Source organism: Eschrichtius robustus, chromosome 3, assembly GCF_028021215.1.
Source record: "Eschrichtius robustus isolate mEscRob2 chromosome 3, mEscRob2.pri, whole genome shotgun sequence".
Taxonomy (NCBI): Eukaryota; Metazoa; Chordata; class Mammalia; order Artiodactyla; family Eschrichtiidae; genus Eschrichtius; species Eschrichtius robustus.
The window spans coordinates 40,357,833-40,378,095 of NC_090826.1; the positions used below are offsets into that span (position 1 = coordinate 40,357,833).

Genomic DNA, 20,263 nt, shown 5'->3' on the forward strand with positions numbered 1-20,263 from the left:
TGCGGCAAGTGGGGGCCACCCCTCATCGCGGTGCGCAGGCCTCTCATTATCGCGGCCTTGTTGCGGAGTACAGGCTCCAGACGCGCAGGCTCAGCAATTGTGGCCCACGGGCCCAGTTGCTCTGCGGCATGTGGGATCCTCCCAGACCAGGGCTCGAACCCGTGTCCCCTGCATTGGCAGGCAGGCTCTCAACCACTGCACCACCAGGGAAGCCCCAACACCCTCCTTTTACAGCTAATATTTTGCCATTCACCCATACACATAACTAAAAAATAAACCAATGCCATAACTGAAAAAAATACAGAAATAATTTATAATAAATTATATATTTCTATGTGTAAACGCTCAGGCAGCATTAAGCTAGAAGATACAATATTTGCACCTATTCACAGAATCAACATGAACTGGTCTGTTTCAAAAGCAGAATGATAGGTGTCACGTACTGGCAGCTCAAACACAAGCAGAGTTGCCACTGATGCCATGATTTTCTGAAAGAGTAAACTCTTACCAGTTCCGAACAAAACAAAGTACACTCTTTCCTCAATTTACATGGTAACTGCATTACTGGACAATTCACTGTATTTAAAACATCTTTTTTTCCAAAAACAAAAGAAACAGACTTTGTGTTTATACATAAAACAGAGTTAGGTTCTTAATCTCTAATAATTATAAACAGGTTTTCATATACATATTCAATGGGACAGTCAAGTCATGCAGAATACCAGATAATCAACACCAATAGGAACCCCTAACCACTATGGCAAACAAGGTAGCCCACAAATTTCTAGAATGCTCCCTAGGGCACAATACCTGCCCTTGAGAAAAACTGACTCATGGACACCAGAAGGTATGTTCAAATATTCTCATTGCAACATTGTTTGTAATATTAAAAAAGAGGAAAACTGGTATTTAAAAGTCCATCAATAGGGGAATAAGAATTAAATCACTGTCATATAAATATACAGCATTACATAACAATTAAGGAAATTAACTAGATCTGTAAGAATCAACACTGACAAATTTCAGAAACAGTGAAGTGGAAAAAACAGATCTGCAGAAGGATACCTACAGTATGATACCATTTGTGTAAAGTTTTAAAACAGAACAATAGTATACGTAGTACGTAGGAGTACACAAATATGTAGTAAGCTTACAAAAACCTGAATGAAAAGAATACACTCCAACTTCAGGATACTGATTATGTTACCTCTAGGAAGGGACGGAGGAAAATTGGCCTCAGCATGAGGTGCAAAGGGGCCTTAACTTCATCTGTAACATTTTATTTCTTAAAAACAAAAATCTGCAGGAAACATGTAAAATGAGGATTTATTAAATCAGGGTGGGGGGAGATCACAGTGTTTAGGTTTTCTTTTTCTGTAAGTTTGAAGTACTTTAAAGTTTTAACAAGTCTGTATTCCAGGGAAATTTACCACCAACTGCAGGATAACCGAGTAAGGAAACCAGAAAACGATCACGAATGTTCAGATGAACTGTGATTGAAAAGTACCTAGATCTCTTTGCCTCAATGCTATCAATAATTTGAGTGAGGTAACGAGGTGAGGTGAGTATAGAGAAGAAAAATGGGAATTATACAATACAGACTAACCCAAAACTGACACTATTCAGGTAAAGCAAATTGGCTGATTTTATTGCCCAGGCATTGGGCTTTACTCTTGTACCTCCAATTTCTTCCTTCTATATTCCTAAAAAAACTCATGAAAACTTCACTACTGAATAAGAAGAAGAAGGTAGAGAGAAGCAGCAGCAAATATAGTTTTTCATATCAAAGATAAGATGCTTCAAATATTAAAAGTGTAAGTGATGGGAAATATAATTTTTGGCTGCTCTTTAAAAACAAGTTACTTTGGCATATTACATCATTCTCCCAAGATTCCTTGAGAAAAGTCACACTTTCTTCCCAGCAACATATTTTCTCTCAAAGCACGGCTCTGCTGAGCAACACAAAGTATTGTGTTATACACCAAAACCTTTCATGTTTACTATGTTTTTGCTCTCATATTACCACAGTATTAAACATGAGATACCACAAATACAAGACTGCAGCAGAAAAATAAACATGGAAAGGGGAGAATGGAATGAAGTGCCACACTTCCAATAGGCAGGTAGAAATAAAACACCTAATTTCCAGTTTAGAAGAACAAATTAAATATCACCACGATGGGAAAAAATTCAGACAATAACACAACATGGGATATTCTGTATCCGAGCCTGGTCTGAATGTTCATAGTAGCTTTATCCATGACAACCATAACCTGGTAACAACCCAAATAATCAACAATAAAGAGAATGGGTAAACATGTTGTGGTGTACGATAGAACATGATACAAATCATATGATAGAATGCTACCCCACAATATAAAGGAACTACCGATAGGCACAGCACATGAATGAGTCTCAAAAATACGATGAACAAAAGAAGCCCACACAAAATATTACACACTATATAGCTCATTTAATATGATGTTCAAGTACTGGCAAACTAATCTTCACTGATAGAAATCAGAAGAGGAGTTCCCTCTGCGTGGGGCTTAAAAGGGGGAACAAGGGAATTTACTGTGGCAATGGAAGTGTTCTAAATCTTGATCCAAATAATGGTTGTATGAGTGTATGAATTTATCTAAATCCACAGGGGGGGAAAACATTGTGGGAATGAAAAAGTAGAACTGCTGTATGTTAAAATGGACTAAAACAACCTAACGACCAAATGCAACATGTAAACTCTGAATGGATCCTGGTCTGAAAAAGTTAACTATACAAGCCATTTTTGTGACAACTAGGAAAACTTGAAAATGGACTAGATACTAAGAAATTATGGATAATTATCTTAGGTGTGATAATAGTACTGTGGTTATTTAGAACAATGTCCTTATTTTTAGAAGATATATGCTGAAGTATTTAGGAGTCTCATGGCAAAAATTTACTTTCACATTTTTAGTAAAAAATATTTATTATTATAGATATACAAATATACAGATATATCAAATTAATGTACATAGGTCATGGAATATATTCATTATACTATTCTCCCAACTACTCTGTATGTTTGAAAAATGTCAATAAAAAGTTGAGGGAAGGGCTTCCCTGGGTGGCGCAGTGGTCGAGAATCTGCCTGCTAATGCAGGGGACACGGGTTCGTGCCCTGGTCTGGGAAGATCCCACATGCCGCGGAGCAACTAGGCCCGTGAGCCACAACTACTGAGCCTGCGTGTCTGGAGCCTGTGCTCCGCAACAAGAGAGGCCACGATAGTGAGAGGCCCGCGCACCGCGATGAAGAGTGGCCCCCGCTTGCTGCAACTAGAGAAAGCCCTCGCACAGAAACGAAGACCCAACATAGCAATCAATCAATCAATAAATCTTTAAAAAAAAAAAAAAAAAATTGCTATACAGAACATCTTTAAAAAAAAAAAAAAAAAAGTTGAGGGAAAAGAAGATGCCAACTTACCTAGAGTGATCTTCAGGATACGTTAAGGAAAGAAAACAAGCAAAGTGCAGACTAGCTTATATAATATGCTACCTATTGTGAAGGAAAGTAAAAAAATATATATGGGAGGGGAGGAGTGTACAGTGTGTGTGTGTGTATCTATTTGATTATATTACAAAGGGAAATACTAGAAGAATAAATCAGACACCAATAAAAATGGTTACCTACAGCAGATGAAAATAGATGGAAAATAGGTTTGAAAAGGGCTGGAAATGAGACTTCTCAGAGTGTATCATTTTATACAGTTTTGACTTTTATACCCCATAAATGTAAAGAATTAAATTGAAAAAAATGAAATTGAAAAAAAAAATGAAATTGAAAAGATGTTTAAAATATCTATGCTCACATTAATTCCTCTATTCAATCAAAGCCAAATCAATCAAGCTTGTTTAATGTGTATGGTTATTAACGGTCTTTTTTGCTCCTTCTGAGCATCAGCGTCATTTAATGGGGTTTTTGCTGGTCAGAAAACTTAGCATCTTGCTGCAGATCTGCCCCTAAATAGTTGCGCAAACCTAGAAAAATATTTAGTCAAGCTAAGCCTCAATTTTCTCACCCATAAAAAGAAATTCAATCCAATGAAAGCTAAGATTTCTTAGAACTGTAAAATTCTGTGATTCAAATGTCCGTTGAAAAAAATGAAATAGGAATGTTTCCACCTGCATAATTTCGATGAACAACAAAGCTCCATTATACAGCCATTCACTTTCCGCCTGACAACTAATACTGGGGAGAAAGGGTAGTGAAGTAACTTTTCTCTCTCTGACCCCTTCAGGCAGTAGTCAGTTACCACGAAGTGCTTGCTCTAAGCAGGTCTGGACTGGCCAAGGAAGGAAAGCGACATCCGGCCTGTCAGGCAGCTGCTCTCACCAGGCTGCTAAACTGCATTGGTTAGCAGAAGAGGAAGAAGCAGCCGGTAACAAAGTCTAAAGAGGCTGAACTTAGGAGTTTTACTAACTGTCCCGGGCGCAGCGGTTCAGGAAGCTTAGTGTATTCTTTTGCCAAATGAATCCAGCCTTTACAAAAAGGCTGCCAAGCTTTGGCAGCTGTGGGATGAAAAAAACATCTGAAGCCAAAACTGTAGAGTTTCTGACAGTGCAGTGAGTAAAATCTCTGCAGCCTTAAAGATAAAGCGACAGTGCCAGAAACTTTCTTCTCCACGCCTGCCTCACCCTCTGCCCTACCCGGCCTTCCTTTCTTTAAGACCTAGCCAAAGACCTAAAACAGTCCTGTGACTTCCCTGGAGGTTTCAGGGACTCTGCTACAGCGGCCTCATTGTAATGTGAGGAAAGACAGCAAGGAAAGCAGAGGATGCTTTGGGGTGGGGGGATGGACAGCCTTGACTGCAGGGCGTGCAGGAAGGAAGTGGGGAGGGCTACTCTATGCAGCACCCAGAGGAATGGTGTTGGCTATTTAAGCACACACACGTGCACACACACACACACAGTTTTGCTGGGAGATGAAAGAGATGAGAAATAAAAAGATTTAGAGAAGTGGAAAAAGAAAAAAGGACTGAAGGAGGAATTTTGTTTCCAAACTGCCTGCAGGTCTAAAATGGAAGTATGGAAAGACTTTTGGGGTGATTTCCTCTAGAAGAGAGAGGCTGGAGATTTCATCTGAAGAGGAGAATGAGAGGGTCCTGTAAAGAATGAGGGGGAAGGAGATCAAAACCCCTTGGAAGGGTCTTGTGAGATTATTCAGAGGGATGGCCTTTGCTCATGGCATGGAGAGGTCCAAGGCCCTTCACTTGAGGAAGGGCAGGGGGTCCTCTGCCTCAGCTGGATTTCCACAGCAAGCTGGGGGACACTATCCTCTTCGGCATGTCTGGAGAGTGACTGGGTGGGGCTGAAGGTCCTCTGGAGCAAGTTTAGAGAATTAGTAGTGTCTCTCTAAAAGCTCGTGCCTTTCTTGGAGTGAAGGGAAGGATAGGGGTTCCTTCTCAATATCGGGAGAGTTTGGGGGCTGGAGGGACCTGAAATGGTTTCCGAGGTATTGGCCCTGGGGTAGATGGCAAGGTGCTGTGTGCAATGATGACATCTTTCGGTTGTGGGGTGTGGGGACTCTACTTTGAGAGGAAAGGCCCCTTCACTAATCAGAAGCTTGTTAATCTGTCTGAAAGAATCCGCCAGCCGTGATCTGGGAGGAAAACCACCCCACCCCGCCCCCGAAGACTGGGGAAAAGTCGGGCCAGTAATACTCTCACTAAAAGAACCGGAGCAGAGAAGAGGAATTTTAAAAGAAGCCTCTTGCCCCACCCCAATTCACTGGAAAGTTAAGAGAGGAGAGAGGAGGACTTTCTAAAGTGGTTTGGAAAGGATTTGAAGGAACGCGAACTGGAAGCTGGGAGGAAGCTAGGGGAGCTGAGATGGAGGGGTTCGGTGGGGGGCGTCAGGCCTCTGTGTGGCTGGAAGGGGAGGGCGTTCGTGATTTTGAGGTTGGGGAAGAGCCAAGTGACACGGGATCAAAGCTCCATAGGGATGATTCGGGGGTTGGAGAAGGTTTCGCGGTGACCCGGGGTTCTCGGAAGTGAACGGAGGCGGCGTCCCGAGTAAATTCCGGGGGCTGACGACACCCAGGCGGCGGCGATGGGGGCGCGACCGGTACTCACAGAGCGGATCTCCAGCGCCAGGGCGCACTGCAGCGCCTTCACCTTCGGCATCCGCGCAGGGCTTGGGCGGCGGGGCGGGACCCCGGCCGCGGACCCGAGGGAGGCGAGGAGACGCGGGTCGGGGCGGGGACGTGGAGAAGACGAGGTGGCGGCGGCGGTAGCAGCTGTTCCCCCAGGCCGGGGCCCGCGGTCCAGCCTGGGTCCCGCCCGAGCAGCAGCCGTGCGCGGGGCGCGGACTCGTTGTCATGGCAGCCGGGAGGGGCGGGGCCGGAAGAGAAGCTAGCGGGGACGCGCCGGAGCTGCCGCTCGAGGGCGAGCGCCTGGGGGCGGGACTCAGCGAACGCCGGGCGGGGCGGGGCCGCTCGAGGAGGCGGGGCTTTCGAAGGGGCGGGGCGAGGCGGGGTGGGGAGGGGCATTTCGTCTGTGACGTCAAACTATGGGCCCAAAGCCAGAAGAAAATAGCTGTATAAAAGGACAGTGCGCAGGTCAGGGTGCTGGACTTAGGAGCCCTGAGTTCCAACGTGGCAGTGGCAACTTGAGCTAGTGGCGTCCCCCTGCGGCCTCAATTCCCCAACTGTAAAGAATAATAACGATTATTCGTTCTCTTATTTGAATTTCCTTACAGTGTTCAAAGCCAGCATGAGAAAACAGGATTGGAGAAGAGACGTGCTCAATTCAAAGGCAGAACCAGGACTAGACCTCAGGAGCTCTCAAGTAAAACTCAGGTTGCCTCCCTGAGAAGAGGGGCCTCAATCAAATCACCTTCCTCTTCCAAGTCTCCTATTATGCGATTCTTTGTTAGTGCGTCGCCCCCCTCCCTTCAAGGTTTCACGTCTAATCACCTGTGTATGCATCTCAGTGTATATTGTTTTAAGTTGAACTGTCAATGAGGGGCCAAAAATAGGTCCAGTTGCAAAGTGGCTGGGCCATAGACCATCGATGATTAAGGAAATCTAAGAGATTGCCCAAGCCAATCGTTTTAAAAATCATTTTTAGTGCGAAATACATTACACATACAGAAGTATATAAAACAATTTCATCTTAAACAATAATAACAATAAAGCAAATACCTGTGCAACTAGCACCCAGCTTAAGAAATAGAAATGCTTTCTATTGGAGTTTTTGTCTTTCTTACAAGAACTCTTCTGTACTCTAGTTATGTATCTCTTGTCAGTTTCAGACATGCAAATATCTTCTCCCTTTTTCATCTGTTTATAAACTTTATCGCAGGGTGTACTTCAGTTAATAGAAATACCTAAATCAATCAATCATTTTTGCCTTACATTTTGTGTTTGTGTTTCTGACATTTTAAGAAGTCTTCCTTATTCCTAGGTGACAGAAATATGTCCTATATTTTCTTGTATCAACTTCATAGTTTTACTTTTCACATTTTGATGTTTAATCCATCAAGCCTCAATTCTTGTACATGGTGTTAGGAATCCAGGATCCAGGTTTTATTTTGTTTTGTTTTTCCCGCTAGAGAGTAAGCTAGATTTCCCAACAATACCTACAAAACATTCTATACTTCCTCTCATTTATTTGTGGCAGCACCTGTATCATATATTAACTACGTAAAGTTCTGTCTTAAAGCTTCCTATTCTGTCCCTGTGTTCTATTTGTCTTTCTTGCAGCAATATCACACTGCTTTATTACTGGACTTGATATCCTGTTCCGCAAGTTTCTCTCTCTCTCTCTCTCTCTCACTTTTTCTCTCTTGATTGTTTAGTTATTTGTGATCCTCTATTGCTTCTTTTTATTTTAGAGTAAGTTTATTAAGTTTCTCAAGCAGCCCAACTGGAATTTTTATCGTGATACATTAAATTTATAGAATAATTCGGGGAATTGACAGCTTTGTAATATTGCATCATCCCATCCAAGAACATAAAATGTTTCTCTATCAGTGTCTCTTCTATGTTCTTTACTAGAGTTTTCAAGTTTTCTGCATAAAGGTCCTACTTAATTCCTAGGTGTTTAATTATAGTTTTTTCTTTCTACTATTGAAAACAGTTTCTTATTTTTCATTATATTTGCTAGTTATTGCAACTGTAGAGAAAATTTTATTTTTATAAGTTTATCTGTCAAACCTATTAAACTCTTACTGTTTGTAATATTTTCTTTTTGTTTCATTGTTATTATTGATTTTTTTCTTACAGAGATGATATGCACTGTATTGGGTTTCTATTCCCGCCATAACAAATTACTACAAACTTGGAGGCTGAAAACAACCCAAATTTATTATCTTACTGTTCTGTAGGTCAGAAGTCTGACACAGGTCTCACTGGGCTAAAAATCAAAGGATCAGCTGGGTTCCTTTCCGGAGGCTGTAGGGGAGAATCTGTTTCCTTTTCAGCTTCCAGATGCCACCAACATCCCTTGGCTCATAATCCCCTTCCTCCATCTTCAAAGCCAGCAAAGAAGAGTCAAGTTCTTCTCACAGTGCATCACTCTGACCTACTCTTCTACCTCTCTCCTTCCACTTTTAAGGACTCTTGTGATTACCTTGAGCCCACCCAGATAATTGCCTTTTCTCAAGCTCATGTGATTAACAATTCTAATTGCATATGTAACCTTAACTCTCCCTTTGCCATTTAAGATAATACATTCACAGATCCAGGGATTAGGATACAGGCATCTTTGGGGGATTATTATTCTGCCTACCACAAGCACCAAAAGGAATGATAACTGTATTGCATCAAAACACATCAGATGTGTTGAAAATCCGTGAGGTGGTAAAGTTACTCAAAGGGGCAAAAAAGCATGAGTCAGCTTTGGGTAATTTAAGAACCAACTCATTCTGAAATCTGATAAATAAAAAGAAAGAATCAAGCATTCATACTGAATTTCTTGTTGGAACTATACCTCAGGGTGACCAAAGAGTTGATGAGTTTTCTTTATAGAAAACTCCCAGCGGTAAATGAACAGGAAGAATAAAGAATAAGAATATTCATGGCTATTAAAACCATCAGTGAAAAGCTGATGAGGATTTTTATCATGGGTAGGTCAGTCTGACAACACTTAAACACACTGACCAATCGTAACATCACAAAAAGAGAGATAATCAGACGTTATGCCCCTTCTGGGGTAATGCAATAAAATACCACCTTTCAAGCCAAAAAAAATCAAACTTGAATCTGACCAAGCATCCAAATAAATCACCAATGTACAGGAAATACAACATTTAACTAACTTGTTAAACAAAATAGGGATATAAGCAGCAAAATGAAGACAATATGGTTTTTTTTTCAACAAATTGCAAAGGAAAAACAAAAATAAAAACAAGAAGGGAGACCCTGTGGACCCTGTGTATTAAAAGAGACTAAAGAGGGCTTCCCTGGTGGCGCAGTGGTTGAGAATCTGCCTGCCAATGCAGGGGACACGGGTTCGAGCCCTGGTCTGGGTAGATCCCACATGCCGCGGAGCAACTAAGCCCGTGAGCCACAACTACTGAGCCTGCACGTCTGGAGCCTGTGCTCCGCAGTGGGAGAGGCCGCGACAGTGAGAGGCCTGTGCACTGTGATGAAGCGTGGTCCCCGCTTGCCACAACTAGAGAAAGCCCTCGCACAGAAACGAAGACCCAACACAGCCAAAAATAAATAAATAAATAAACCCAAAGTTAAAAAAAAAAAACTATGTTATTTATAAAAAAAAAAAAAAAAGAGACTAAAGAGACATAACCTAATATAAAGTATTTATGAAGCAAGAGGGGAAACTTGAATGCTCACTGGATATATGAAGATCTTAAAGAATTTTTGATAATTTCTTTAGGAATGATAAGAGTGCCCAGGGTCTGGTTCTTAAAAAAAAAAAGGAGCCCTTATCTTTTATAAAGTCATACACACTGAAGTATTTATGGATGAAATATGATGTCTGGGATTTGCTTTAAAAACCTCCAGTGGAGGTGGAAGTTGTTAGTGATGGACAGTGGGTGAAGGTATGGATAAAACAAATCAGCCATGTAATTGTTGATGGCAGGTATGTTGGAGTTCATTATACTATTTTTTCTTTTTTTTTTTTTTTTTGTATATACTTAGTTCTATATTAATTCATACAAAAGAAAGTAGGTTGTGAACAGTGTCAAATGCTTTTTCTACACTGATTATTGAGATAATCATATGGGCTTTCAACTTTAGCCTATGTGTGAAATGAATTACATTGATAGTTTTCTGATATTGTACCTTCCTTGTTGTCTTACACTTTGTTATTTTGTGAATATGCTTTTGTATTATGTTAGCTAATATTTTATTTAGGTTTTTGCATATATGTTCATAAGAAACTTGGACCTATAATTTTCCTTTCTTTGTTGTCTTGTCCTGGTTTGGGAATCTGGATTATAAAATAAGCATATATTAGACTGCATACTCTTGTCCACAGATCTCTGATGTTCTCTTCATTTTCTTCAATCTTTTTTTTTCAGATCCTTTAGATTGTACAATTTCTGTTGATCTGTCTTCAAGGTAACTGACTATTCTGCCATCCCTATTCTGATGTTAAGCCCATCCAGTAAAATTTTCATTTCAGTTAATGTGTTACTCAGTTCTAAAATTTCCATTTAGTCTTTTTTTTTTTTACTTTCCACATGTCTGCTGAGATTTCTTGCTCACTCATTAGGACCATATTTTCCTTTACTCCCTGAACATATTTTCCTTTAATTCTTTGAACATATTTACAATAGCTGCTTTAAAGTTGTGGTATGCTATATCTGACATCTGACATCTGACATCTATACCATGTCGAGTTCTGTTTATATTAGCTGCATGTTTTCAAGACTATGAATCACATTTTCTTGTTTCTTTGTGTGTCTAGTGATTTTTTTAATTGAATACTGGTTATTTTGAATAACACATTGTAAGACCCTGGATTCTGGGTTATCTATTATCTTTCCTCTGAAGAGTGTTGACTCTTGTTTTAGCAGGCAGTTTAATTACTGGCTGATTGCCTTAATCTGGTGGAGACTTAGCGATACACTTTGTTACTGCAGGTATGTGGAAAGCCCAAGATGTTTCTATAGCCCCTCTAACTCGGTAGGACCCAAATTTCCAAACTCTGTCTCTCCTATGGGTTTTGCCAGGCTTGGTTATAGACTTTGTTAAGGCAGGTCTAGTGTGGGCCTTACTATAGGACATGGTCCTTTCTTCTAAAGTGCAGCCTTTCTGGTGTATCAGCTGGATTCCAGGAGTATTAACAAAGTGTTAAAAAAGATCTCTTGATAACGGAAGGTTCAGAAATCCAGTGTCCTCTAGCACTGCTTGATCTCAAGTATCTCTCTTCTGCTCCCAACCCTGTAGCAGCTGCTAAGTGGCGAGCCTCAGGTGGTCTCACCCGTGCATGTAAAGCTCATCCCTCAGCCTTGAAGTTTTGGGGAAACCCCTCATCAGTTTCTGGGCTCTCTCTGCACAGCTCCTGTCTTAGTTCAGGCTGCTAGAACAGAACACCATAGATCGGGTTGCTTATAAACCACAGAAATTTATTTCTTACGGTTCTCGAGGCCAGAAGTCTGGTCAGAAGTCAAGATCAGCGTGCCAGCACAGTTGGGTTCTGGTGAAAGCCCTTTTCTGGGCTTCACATGGCCATTTTCTCGTTGTATCCTCATGTGGCAAAGAGGGTGAGAGAGCTCGCTGGGGTCTCTTTTATAAGAACCCTAATCACATTAATGAGGGCTCCATTCTCATGACCTAGTTACCTCTCAGAGGCTCCAACCACAAATACCATCGCACTGGGGGTTAGGACTTCAACACGTGTACTGGGGAGAGGACACAAATGTTCAGCCTATAGTGACTAGTTGGAAGGTGTTGCCTCTGTCACAGCCTTCAAGTTTCAGCCTCATACAAAAATTCAGCTGCCAATTTCTAAGCCCCACGTGTAGAATTTTTGGTGAAAATTCTAGCAGGACTGAATAGCAGCATTGTGAATGGCACCACTGTAATTAATGGTATCTCAGGAAGATGTATAACTGCAGGTAGCAGATAAAACAGAAATAGTACCACTTCTACACTTCCTCTCATCCTCTATGAAATTTTATGGGAAGTAAGTCCAATAAAAAATGTAAGCTCTTAATCTTTCCCAGAGATCCTACCTCATTTGATGAATACTTGGTGGGAATAGATTAGAACATTTTTTTCCTTTTATATAGTCAACTTTGCATTTATGAAGTGAGAATGGTAACTTAGACTCCCTGGCTAAATGGTCAGAAGGTCAGAGACATTTTTAAAGACCTCTGTTATCTTTCATTCATGTTCAGTCTCCATAAAAGAATTGATTTAGTGGCAACAAAGTCAGTGTCTTCATTAGTTATAAGCCTAATAACAATAAGAATAGCCATAATAACCATTCAGTGATGGTTCATTATATACAGGCATTGTACAAGGTACTTTATATACATAATTATATATCCCACACATCTGTACAAGGTATTTGAATCCTCATTTAACAAACGAGGAGCAAAATCAGAGTAAATACTTGCCCACGCTCACACAGATAGTACCTGGCCCAGCAGGAATGTAAACTTTAGTCTGCCCTATTCCAAAGGCAGCCTTCTTTCTGCTATAAAATGCTGGCTCTCATTATTTATTAGTTTAATATTATCAATAGCAAACATGCCACTTAGTTTAAGATACAATACAACCAGGTAATCATGATGACAACAGTAACTGTTATATTAATAGAATATGTTACATATGTTATTATTATCTTGCGTCTGAATATAAATTTGTGTTTCTGAAAGTACATTTCTATCACTTAAGCTGATTCTCAAAATGGTTCTGTGTATTTTAAAGTAGAACTATTTCTAAACCTCTAATGCTGGACTGTGGGCTTATTTATCACTGAGAATGGTATGGAAGGTTTACGAGAAACAAGACTTTTAAAATTTCTGATGGAGTTTGAAATGAAAAGATAAAGCAGGAATCATTCTGTGGTAAGAATTTTCTTATATAGAACAGTATGAATTGTACCCCTTGGAAAAATGTGTTTTGTCTTGATATGTATTATGCAGCTATAATAATACATACCCAAAAGAATACTTTGTTTTATTAAGCTTGTCTCCCCATGAAAGATATGCCAGTTCAGCCAATACTAATTAGATTGCCATTCCCCTGACTGAGTTTTAGAAAGTAACAAGCCAATGAGGAATCACTTCCCATTTCTCATATAACAGCCTTAGAGAAAATGGCCACGTAACAGGCCAGCTTACTTTAGAAAAGCAAGAAGTGGGAGTGGGAAGAGACACTGTAAAAGTTCTGAGCCCTAGTCACAAACTGGGTCTGCTGGAATTGGGATTACTTCCAACCTGGGGGGCAGCCTCCTGAGACTCAACTGTACTGGCTCCACTGGCTCCATTGCAGGAAAGATAAGGACCTGGGTACCCGTATGAAGGTCCCCAAATAGCTAGGAGCATTGCATTGATGGTAAGCCACATCCATCTTACAGAAGACTTTCTGAACAAGGAAGGGTCCTCTTGTGATGTTGGAGCTAGGTAGTTGTTGGGGGAAGGAGGAGATTCTGATGTAGGTATCATTTGGTTTTGTCCACAGCTACCAAGTTTTAACCTCCTGGAACACTGAGTCCTGGTGGTAAACTGAATAATGGCCTCCCAAAGACATCTACGTACGAATCCCTAGAACCTATGAATGTTGCGTCCTATGGCAAAGGACTTTGTAGATGTGATCAAGTTAATGACATTGAGATGGGGAGATTATGCTGCATTATCCCGGTGGGGCTTATGTAATCACAAGGGAACCAGGAGGAGTCAGAGTCAGAAAGAGGGCCATGTGATAATGGAAGCAGAGGGGAAAAAGGTGATACAGGACCATGAGCTAAGAAATGAGGACAGCCTTTAGGAACTGGAACCAGAGGTATCAGATCTGTCAACACCTTGATTTTACCCAACTCATTTCAGACTTATGACCTCCAGAACTGTAAGATAATAAATTTGTGTTGTTTTAAGCCACTAAATTTGTGGTAGTTTGTTACAGCAGCAGTAGGAAACTAATGCAGTACTTGATTTAGTCAAATTGCAGGTGGATAGGGAATTCCCTGGCAGTCCAGTGGTTAGGACTGGGCATTTTCACTGCCAGGGCCCTGGGTTCGGGGAAAAAAAATTGCAGGTGGACTAAAAGTTAAAAAGGCTGACTGTGAATTTCTTAAACGAATCCAGAATTAATTTTGCAACAGAAATTACAAATTTAAAAATCATGACACAAATAGTGACCTCAGGGGACTTTTCAAGTCCTGCTCTCAGGAAACAAATAACTCCTGGGCAGTGTCTGTTGCAGGTGGTTTCCTAGCACATGAGGTGATAAGCAGCCCCTTCCAGTCCTTCCTAGGCAACCTGCAAGTTTCAACAAAATGTAAGTCTAACACCAGTCCCAGAAAATAAATCCGGCCTATTAATTGAGAGTGTAGACAGAAAACATAAGGCCATATTGGCACCAAATGACTGCCCTCCTACCCTGTGCACCCCTGGGCATTCCATTTTGGATATTCTTTCTCAAACGAATGTGGCTGCCAATGCCTCTGGGCGTCTTCATTTCCCCTTGTTCTTATAAGAAAGAAGAGTGGAGATGAGTTGGGTCTCTCCCCATTTCCTGAACAAGAATATGCAGCCTGACCCCTACACTGAAGACACCTTTTTATACTGCTCCTCCCTCAGTGTCTACCCATCAGAACAAGCCTGGCTTCTCACTTCTCCCTCAAAATTCTGGGGATTTTTAAAAATAAATAAAGTTGGTTTAACCAACTCTCACTTAGAGAAATAATGGTTGACAATATGTAAAAATATATATCTGGTCCCACCCTGACTCATTAAATCAGCACCTTTGGGAGCAAGGTTTAGGCATCTATAGTTTTAAAATTTCTCCAGGTGATTATAGTTAGGATTCAGAACCACTGATCTAAGCCAATCATGAACACCCTATTCCTGGCCAAATTTTAGTCACCAGTATTATGGGCTGAATTGTGTTTCCTAAGATTCATAGGTTGAAGTCTTAACCCCCAGTACCTCAAAATGTGACTGTATTTGGAGAGAGGGTCTTTAAAGAGGTAATTAAGGTTAAATGAGGTTGTTGGGATGAGCCCTAATCCAATGGTGTCCTTCTAAGAAGAGGATTTTAGGACACAGACACACACAGAGGAAAGACCATGTGAAGACACAGAAAAAAGATGGTCATCTACAAGCCAAAGAGAGAGTCTCAGAAGAAACCAATCCTGCTGACACCTTGACCCTGGACTTCTAGCCTCCAGAACTATGAGAAAATAAATTTCTGTTGTCTAAGCCTCTCAGTCTGTGGTACTTTGTTATGACAGCCCTAGCAAGCTGCAATCAGTAAAAAAAATGGATCTCAAATCCATTGTACATTGTCATTCTAGTAACACTCATTTTCTGAACTCTGAATGTTAGCATGGGCTATACTTCTCTTATTTTCAATCATAATAGCCTTCGTCCTAAGAAAATACCAAATAAGTAAATTGCTTTTACTTGCAAATAACGGAAAACTCAATTATCATTGGCTTACAGAATAAAGATATTTAAGAATTTCAAATAACAAGAAGTCTGGAGGTGGTCAGGAGAGGGATGTTGCAGATACTTACCTGGTTTGAAAACTCAGGCCTATCTTTCCCTTTCACTGTCTTTAGCACATTTTTGTGGATATCGTTGATGCTGTTTGAATTGTTTATTTCCTTCATGCTGGCTGTCTTCAGGCTGGTTGTACAAAGCCACACCAGGAAAAAGGAGAAAGGGCAGCACCCATGAACCAGAATGTCATGCCTGTCCCTTTTTATAGGAAAATAAAAGCTTTTCCAGAAGGATCCCAACAGACCTCCGTTTGCTAGGTCACATGGCTTCCTCAAGCTGTACAGGAGGCTAGAGCGGAACAGCTCACAAATGGGAAAAGAATGTTACTGTCAGAGAACCAGTGGGTCTTAATCCTGACTGGAATCACCTGGGGGAATATTTAAACTATAGATGCCTGGTCTTCGGTCGCAAAGGTTCTGATTATATATATTATACATATATATATAAGTAAATTAAGTTATACATAATATAAATATTACAAATATATATAATTCTACTTAAAATTTGCATAAATATTGAAATAAACGTGTAATGTAAATATACAAAATATAATGTTCACAAATATATAAATGTAATAATATTCATAAATTTAATACAAATATTAATATAAATATACAAACATAATTTATATAAATATTAATATAAAAGTATAATATTAATAAATGTATAAAGAAATATAATGTTAATATTTATAACATTTATATAAATGTGAAATATAAATATATATACAATTTTATATAAATTTCTATAAATATATACAATTTTATATAAATTTCTATAAATATGTATAATTTTTAACTCTACAGCTGATTCTACGGTGTAGCCAGGTTGAGAACCACTGGCATAGACCAATTATTGTTCATCCCATGGTACCACCTGGAACAAAATTGGGACTCAAATAGCAAGCAGGCAAGACAGGAAAATAACTGGATAGGAATTAACATCTTGTGGCAGACCCAACTAGAAATTATTTGCTCATAAAACAGGGAAGATGCAGCTGGGTTTGGGCATATTTAGGTACTATAAGACTAAAATGATCAATCAATCTCTTTCTCTGCTCTCTCTCTTCCTCTTTCATCTCCCTTCCTTTTCATCTCTCCTCCCTTCCATCTTCCTCTCTCTCCATCTCTCTCCCTCCCACTCCATTGTTTCTTCCCTTCATCTCCCTCTCCCTCTATCTCTAGTACGTCTTCATAGCCAAGTTAGATCATTGTAAGCAGGATTTTAAAAAATATTCCCTAAAGAACTAAAACAGATCATCCAGTCATTGGCTGAATGCTCCCAGTGACAGAAAGCTCCCTGCCTTCCACGGAGTTAGTATATAAGACGGTTTGAATTATGCTCTGCACGAGGGCACCTGCCCAAAGTAGTGAGTGAGCGCTGAGTGCCATTGTGTCAGGCTTCAACCTGCTACAGAAAGAAGCACCTTTCTCTAATTCACATGAAGATGCCACAGAGGTTAGCAGAGGCCCTGGTGTTATGAGGCTACCCTTTCCACTGCTACATGGCTGTGACCTTTATGAAGTCCTCTTACAATGAGGCAAAACCTCCCTCTTCAGACAGTCCACTCAATAATCCATTTAATAGCTTGGAGCTGCTAAGAATACATTTGCTTCTTCCTCTCCAGTCTCCATGACATCTTTTCTTCTCCAGGTTTCTCAGCCCCTGTTCCTCCTCCTGCTTTAACATGGCTCAGATTTCCTGCCCCCGCCCATCATCTCCCCTCGCTCTTCTTTGGATACACTGTTGAGTGGTTAGTGGCCCTCTAAGCCGCAGCACCCTGGCCTGACCATTGTAACAGGGAGAGTCTGCCCACAGATGGGGTGACTTCATCGCTCTTGAAGGGGAGAAAGTGCAGGTGGAAAATCAGTGCCTCATTCACAGAGATCACCTTGCTGCTAGCCGTGAAGGAGGTAGACCTGGGAGGCACAAGAACAAGCAGCAGTTTTAGTGGAAGCCAATCGAGGAAAGGGTTTCAGGGATGGGGTGAGGACCATCAGTGCCCGTGCTGTTAGGAGTTTGGTAAAGTGAGTAAAGAAAGGGCTTAGTGGATGTGGAAACTGGTCATCAGTGACCTTCATTAGATAAGTTCCAGTTAATGGATAAATGCCAAATAAGGCAGTAGAGACAGCTCGTGCAGCAGAATGGAGAGCTTGTAGATGGCAGTTACAGGGGGGATATAGTCCAGAAGGTGGAGGGCAGCGGGTGTGTGTATGTGCTTAAGGATGGGTGAGGTCTGAGTGTGGTTATAGGATAAGCAAAGAGAGGCAGCAGAGAGTTGGAGAGAGGCTGAAACTGGGAGCAGGAAGATGATTATTGGAGCTATGCCTGGAGGACTCAGGAGAGTCTGAGGTCAAGGGCACAGGTGGAGGGACTGGCCCTGAACAGGTGGACTAACACATGTTCCTTAGAGCCTGAGGGAAGGAGAAATAATGTGCACATAGAAAAGGGGGAGACTTCTTTGAAATGAAGACACAGAAAGGATTACTTTTACAAGACAAAGAATCTCAGTGCCAGTGTGTCCCTCAGTCTCTCTCTTCTCCCTTCATCAAATATTTATTGAATCCCTGCCCCCCAGAATTATGGATACAGAGAAAAACAAGACAAAGCCTTTGTCCTTGCAGAGCTCCCAGTCTGGATAGGGACGGCCCTGCTCTTCACTTGTCGTTCTTCACCAAAGGGACCCAGCCCAGCACTGCGCTTGGGCCACTTTCCGCAGTGCCCAAGACATCTTATTTCCTGTAAGTCTCTCTAGATGCTCTTGATTTCCTAATCGTTTTGTCAAAGCTGTGCAGGAGAGAACACAGTTCGCTGAGATGGCCGGACGAGGGAAGAGGAAAAAGTCAGGGACAGACCAAGTGGGGAAGAAATAAAATGTTATTTTAAAGCTGATGGCCTAAGTCCCCTTCTGGAGAGAACTGTGTGTGTTTGGAAAAATAATTTCAAGACCTCTCTGCAGGTTTGAAAAGGGAAACCCAGAGGACACACGCAGGATAGTCTAGCACAGTGAAAAGAGGACAGAAGTGCTTTAGACAGGAAGTGGGATGAGTTCTGAGGCTTGGGTGTGGGGAGGAGGGGCCTGAGAACGCCTCAGGTGTGGGGGGGGGGGAAGGGAGGGATGGAAGCACCTTGAGAGTAAGGTCTGTGAGCTCCTAAAAATTCATATCTGAATAGAAAAACAAGCAGAGTGCATTGAGGGTTGGAAGTGAGGTAAAGACCCTGAACTTCCTGGTGACACTCTGTGTAATTGTTGGTTTGTGTATAAGGCTGGTCCAGTGACCTGGGAGACCCTCGAAGTCAAGGGCCAGGTCTTGGCTATTTTATGTGCAGTAGTTATTACTGAGTCTGAGTGGTTCGGGGTTTTTTGGACCCTGAAGCTTATATAATTTGGAGGTCCCTTTAAGAAAAAGAATACAAAATTTATAATGAAAACTAAGAAAGTGAATATTTATTCAAAATGAGGGAACAAATCACAGACTTTTTTAAAATTTCAAAATCCAGAAAAATCACATTATTTTTATTAGTTGTCTGATATACCTCTAGACTACCTTTCTCCAGTATTTCTTGGATTTTCCCTTTGATCATCTCTTCATATGACAACAATTTTTGTAAAATGATTTTCCTTTCAGAGAACAGAAAGATAATATGGTCTTTCTTCTAGCATGATTGATCAAAATTGGATTTTTATTTTCCAGAATTCAGAAGAGTTCATTTTAGCTTTGGAACTCCTTATTTGTCATGTTTTGTAGAATTTTCAGACAGTTGCTTTAGAAACCTCTATTGAATTTCTTGTATTAGGTGCTATAAGAATTCAGGGCATCTTGCATTGCCTTGTGCAGTCCTAATCTGCACACTCTCTAGATTGACAGCACTCACTCATCACGTGGTTGCCAATGTCTTTGTTCTTGAGGCCCTGCACCTTTGGTGACAACGTTTAGTGAGTCGGTCCCGTGGGCAGTGGCAGTATTCCTGGAAGTCATTCCTACACTGGGGATGGCTAACAATAACTGAACAGTTCACGGGGAGTGGCTGTGAATCACATAGACATAACCCACTAACCCAAACTTCAACCTGACTTCCTAAAATGCCTACGGCTACCTCATTGCCTCCGTATGTGAAGGCAAGTGAGGCGAAGGGGAAATTGGAGTGGAAGAGACAATGGTCTTAGAAGACTGCTGTTAAAATCCTCATGCAATTTACAAAAACGTATCCTCAGGTGAACACAGAACAGGGGAAGGGTCTAGTGCTTCTTGAACATACAATAAATCTCTGGGTCTGGCACATAGTGGACAGGTGTTCAATGAGTGAATAAACATGAAAGGGAGGGAAAGGAGGAAGAAGAGGCTTGAACAGGAGCAATAGCGCTGATGCCTGAAAGGAAGGGGACGCCCGATACAGTTGATTGTGGGTGAGGCGTCATCGGTACCCTGCCTGACCTCAGCCGGGACGTTGGCTTTGCTTGTCCACTGGGGCTTCTGACCTCCTGGGTAAGCTGCCCGTGTTCCTCCCCTCCCTCCTCTTCACCCCTTCTGCTTTGGCCACACAGAGGGCTATATTCTTATCCCTGTGACAGGAAGTTTGC

At 41.2% G+C, this 20,263-nt stretch overlaps 1 protein-coding gene across 3 annotated transcripts in view; it reads right to left on the minus strand.

Moving 5' to 3' along the window:
* Nucleotides 1-6,383, minus strand: part of SPATA6 (spermatogenesis associated 6) — a 149,571-nt gene extending 143,188 nt beyond the window's left edge. For all 3 annotated transcript variants that reach the window (XM_068539846.1, XM_068539845.1, XM_068539847.1), the window contains exon 1: nt 6,111-6,383. In XM_068539846.1, coding sequence (XP_068395947.1) covers nt 6,111-6,161 — 51 coding nt within the window. In that variant the 5' untranslated portion in view covers nt 6,162-6,383. The remainder of the gene's footprint in view (nt 1-6,110) is intronic.
* Nucleotides 6,384-20,263: the final 13,880 nt, after the last annotated feature.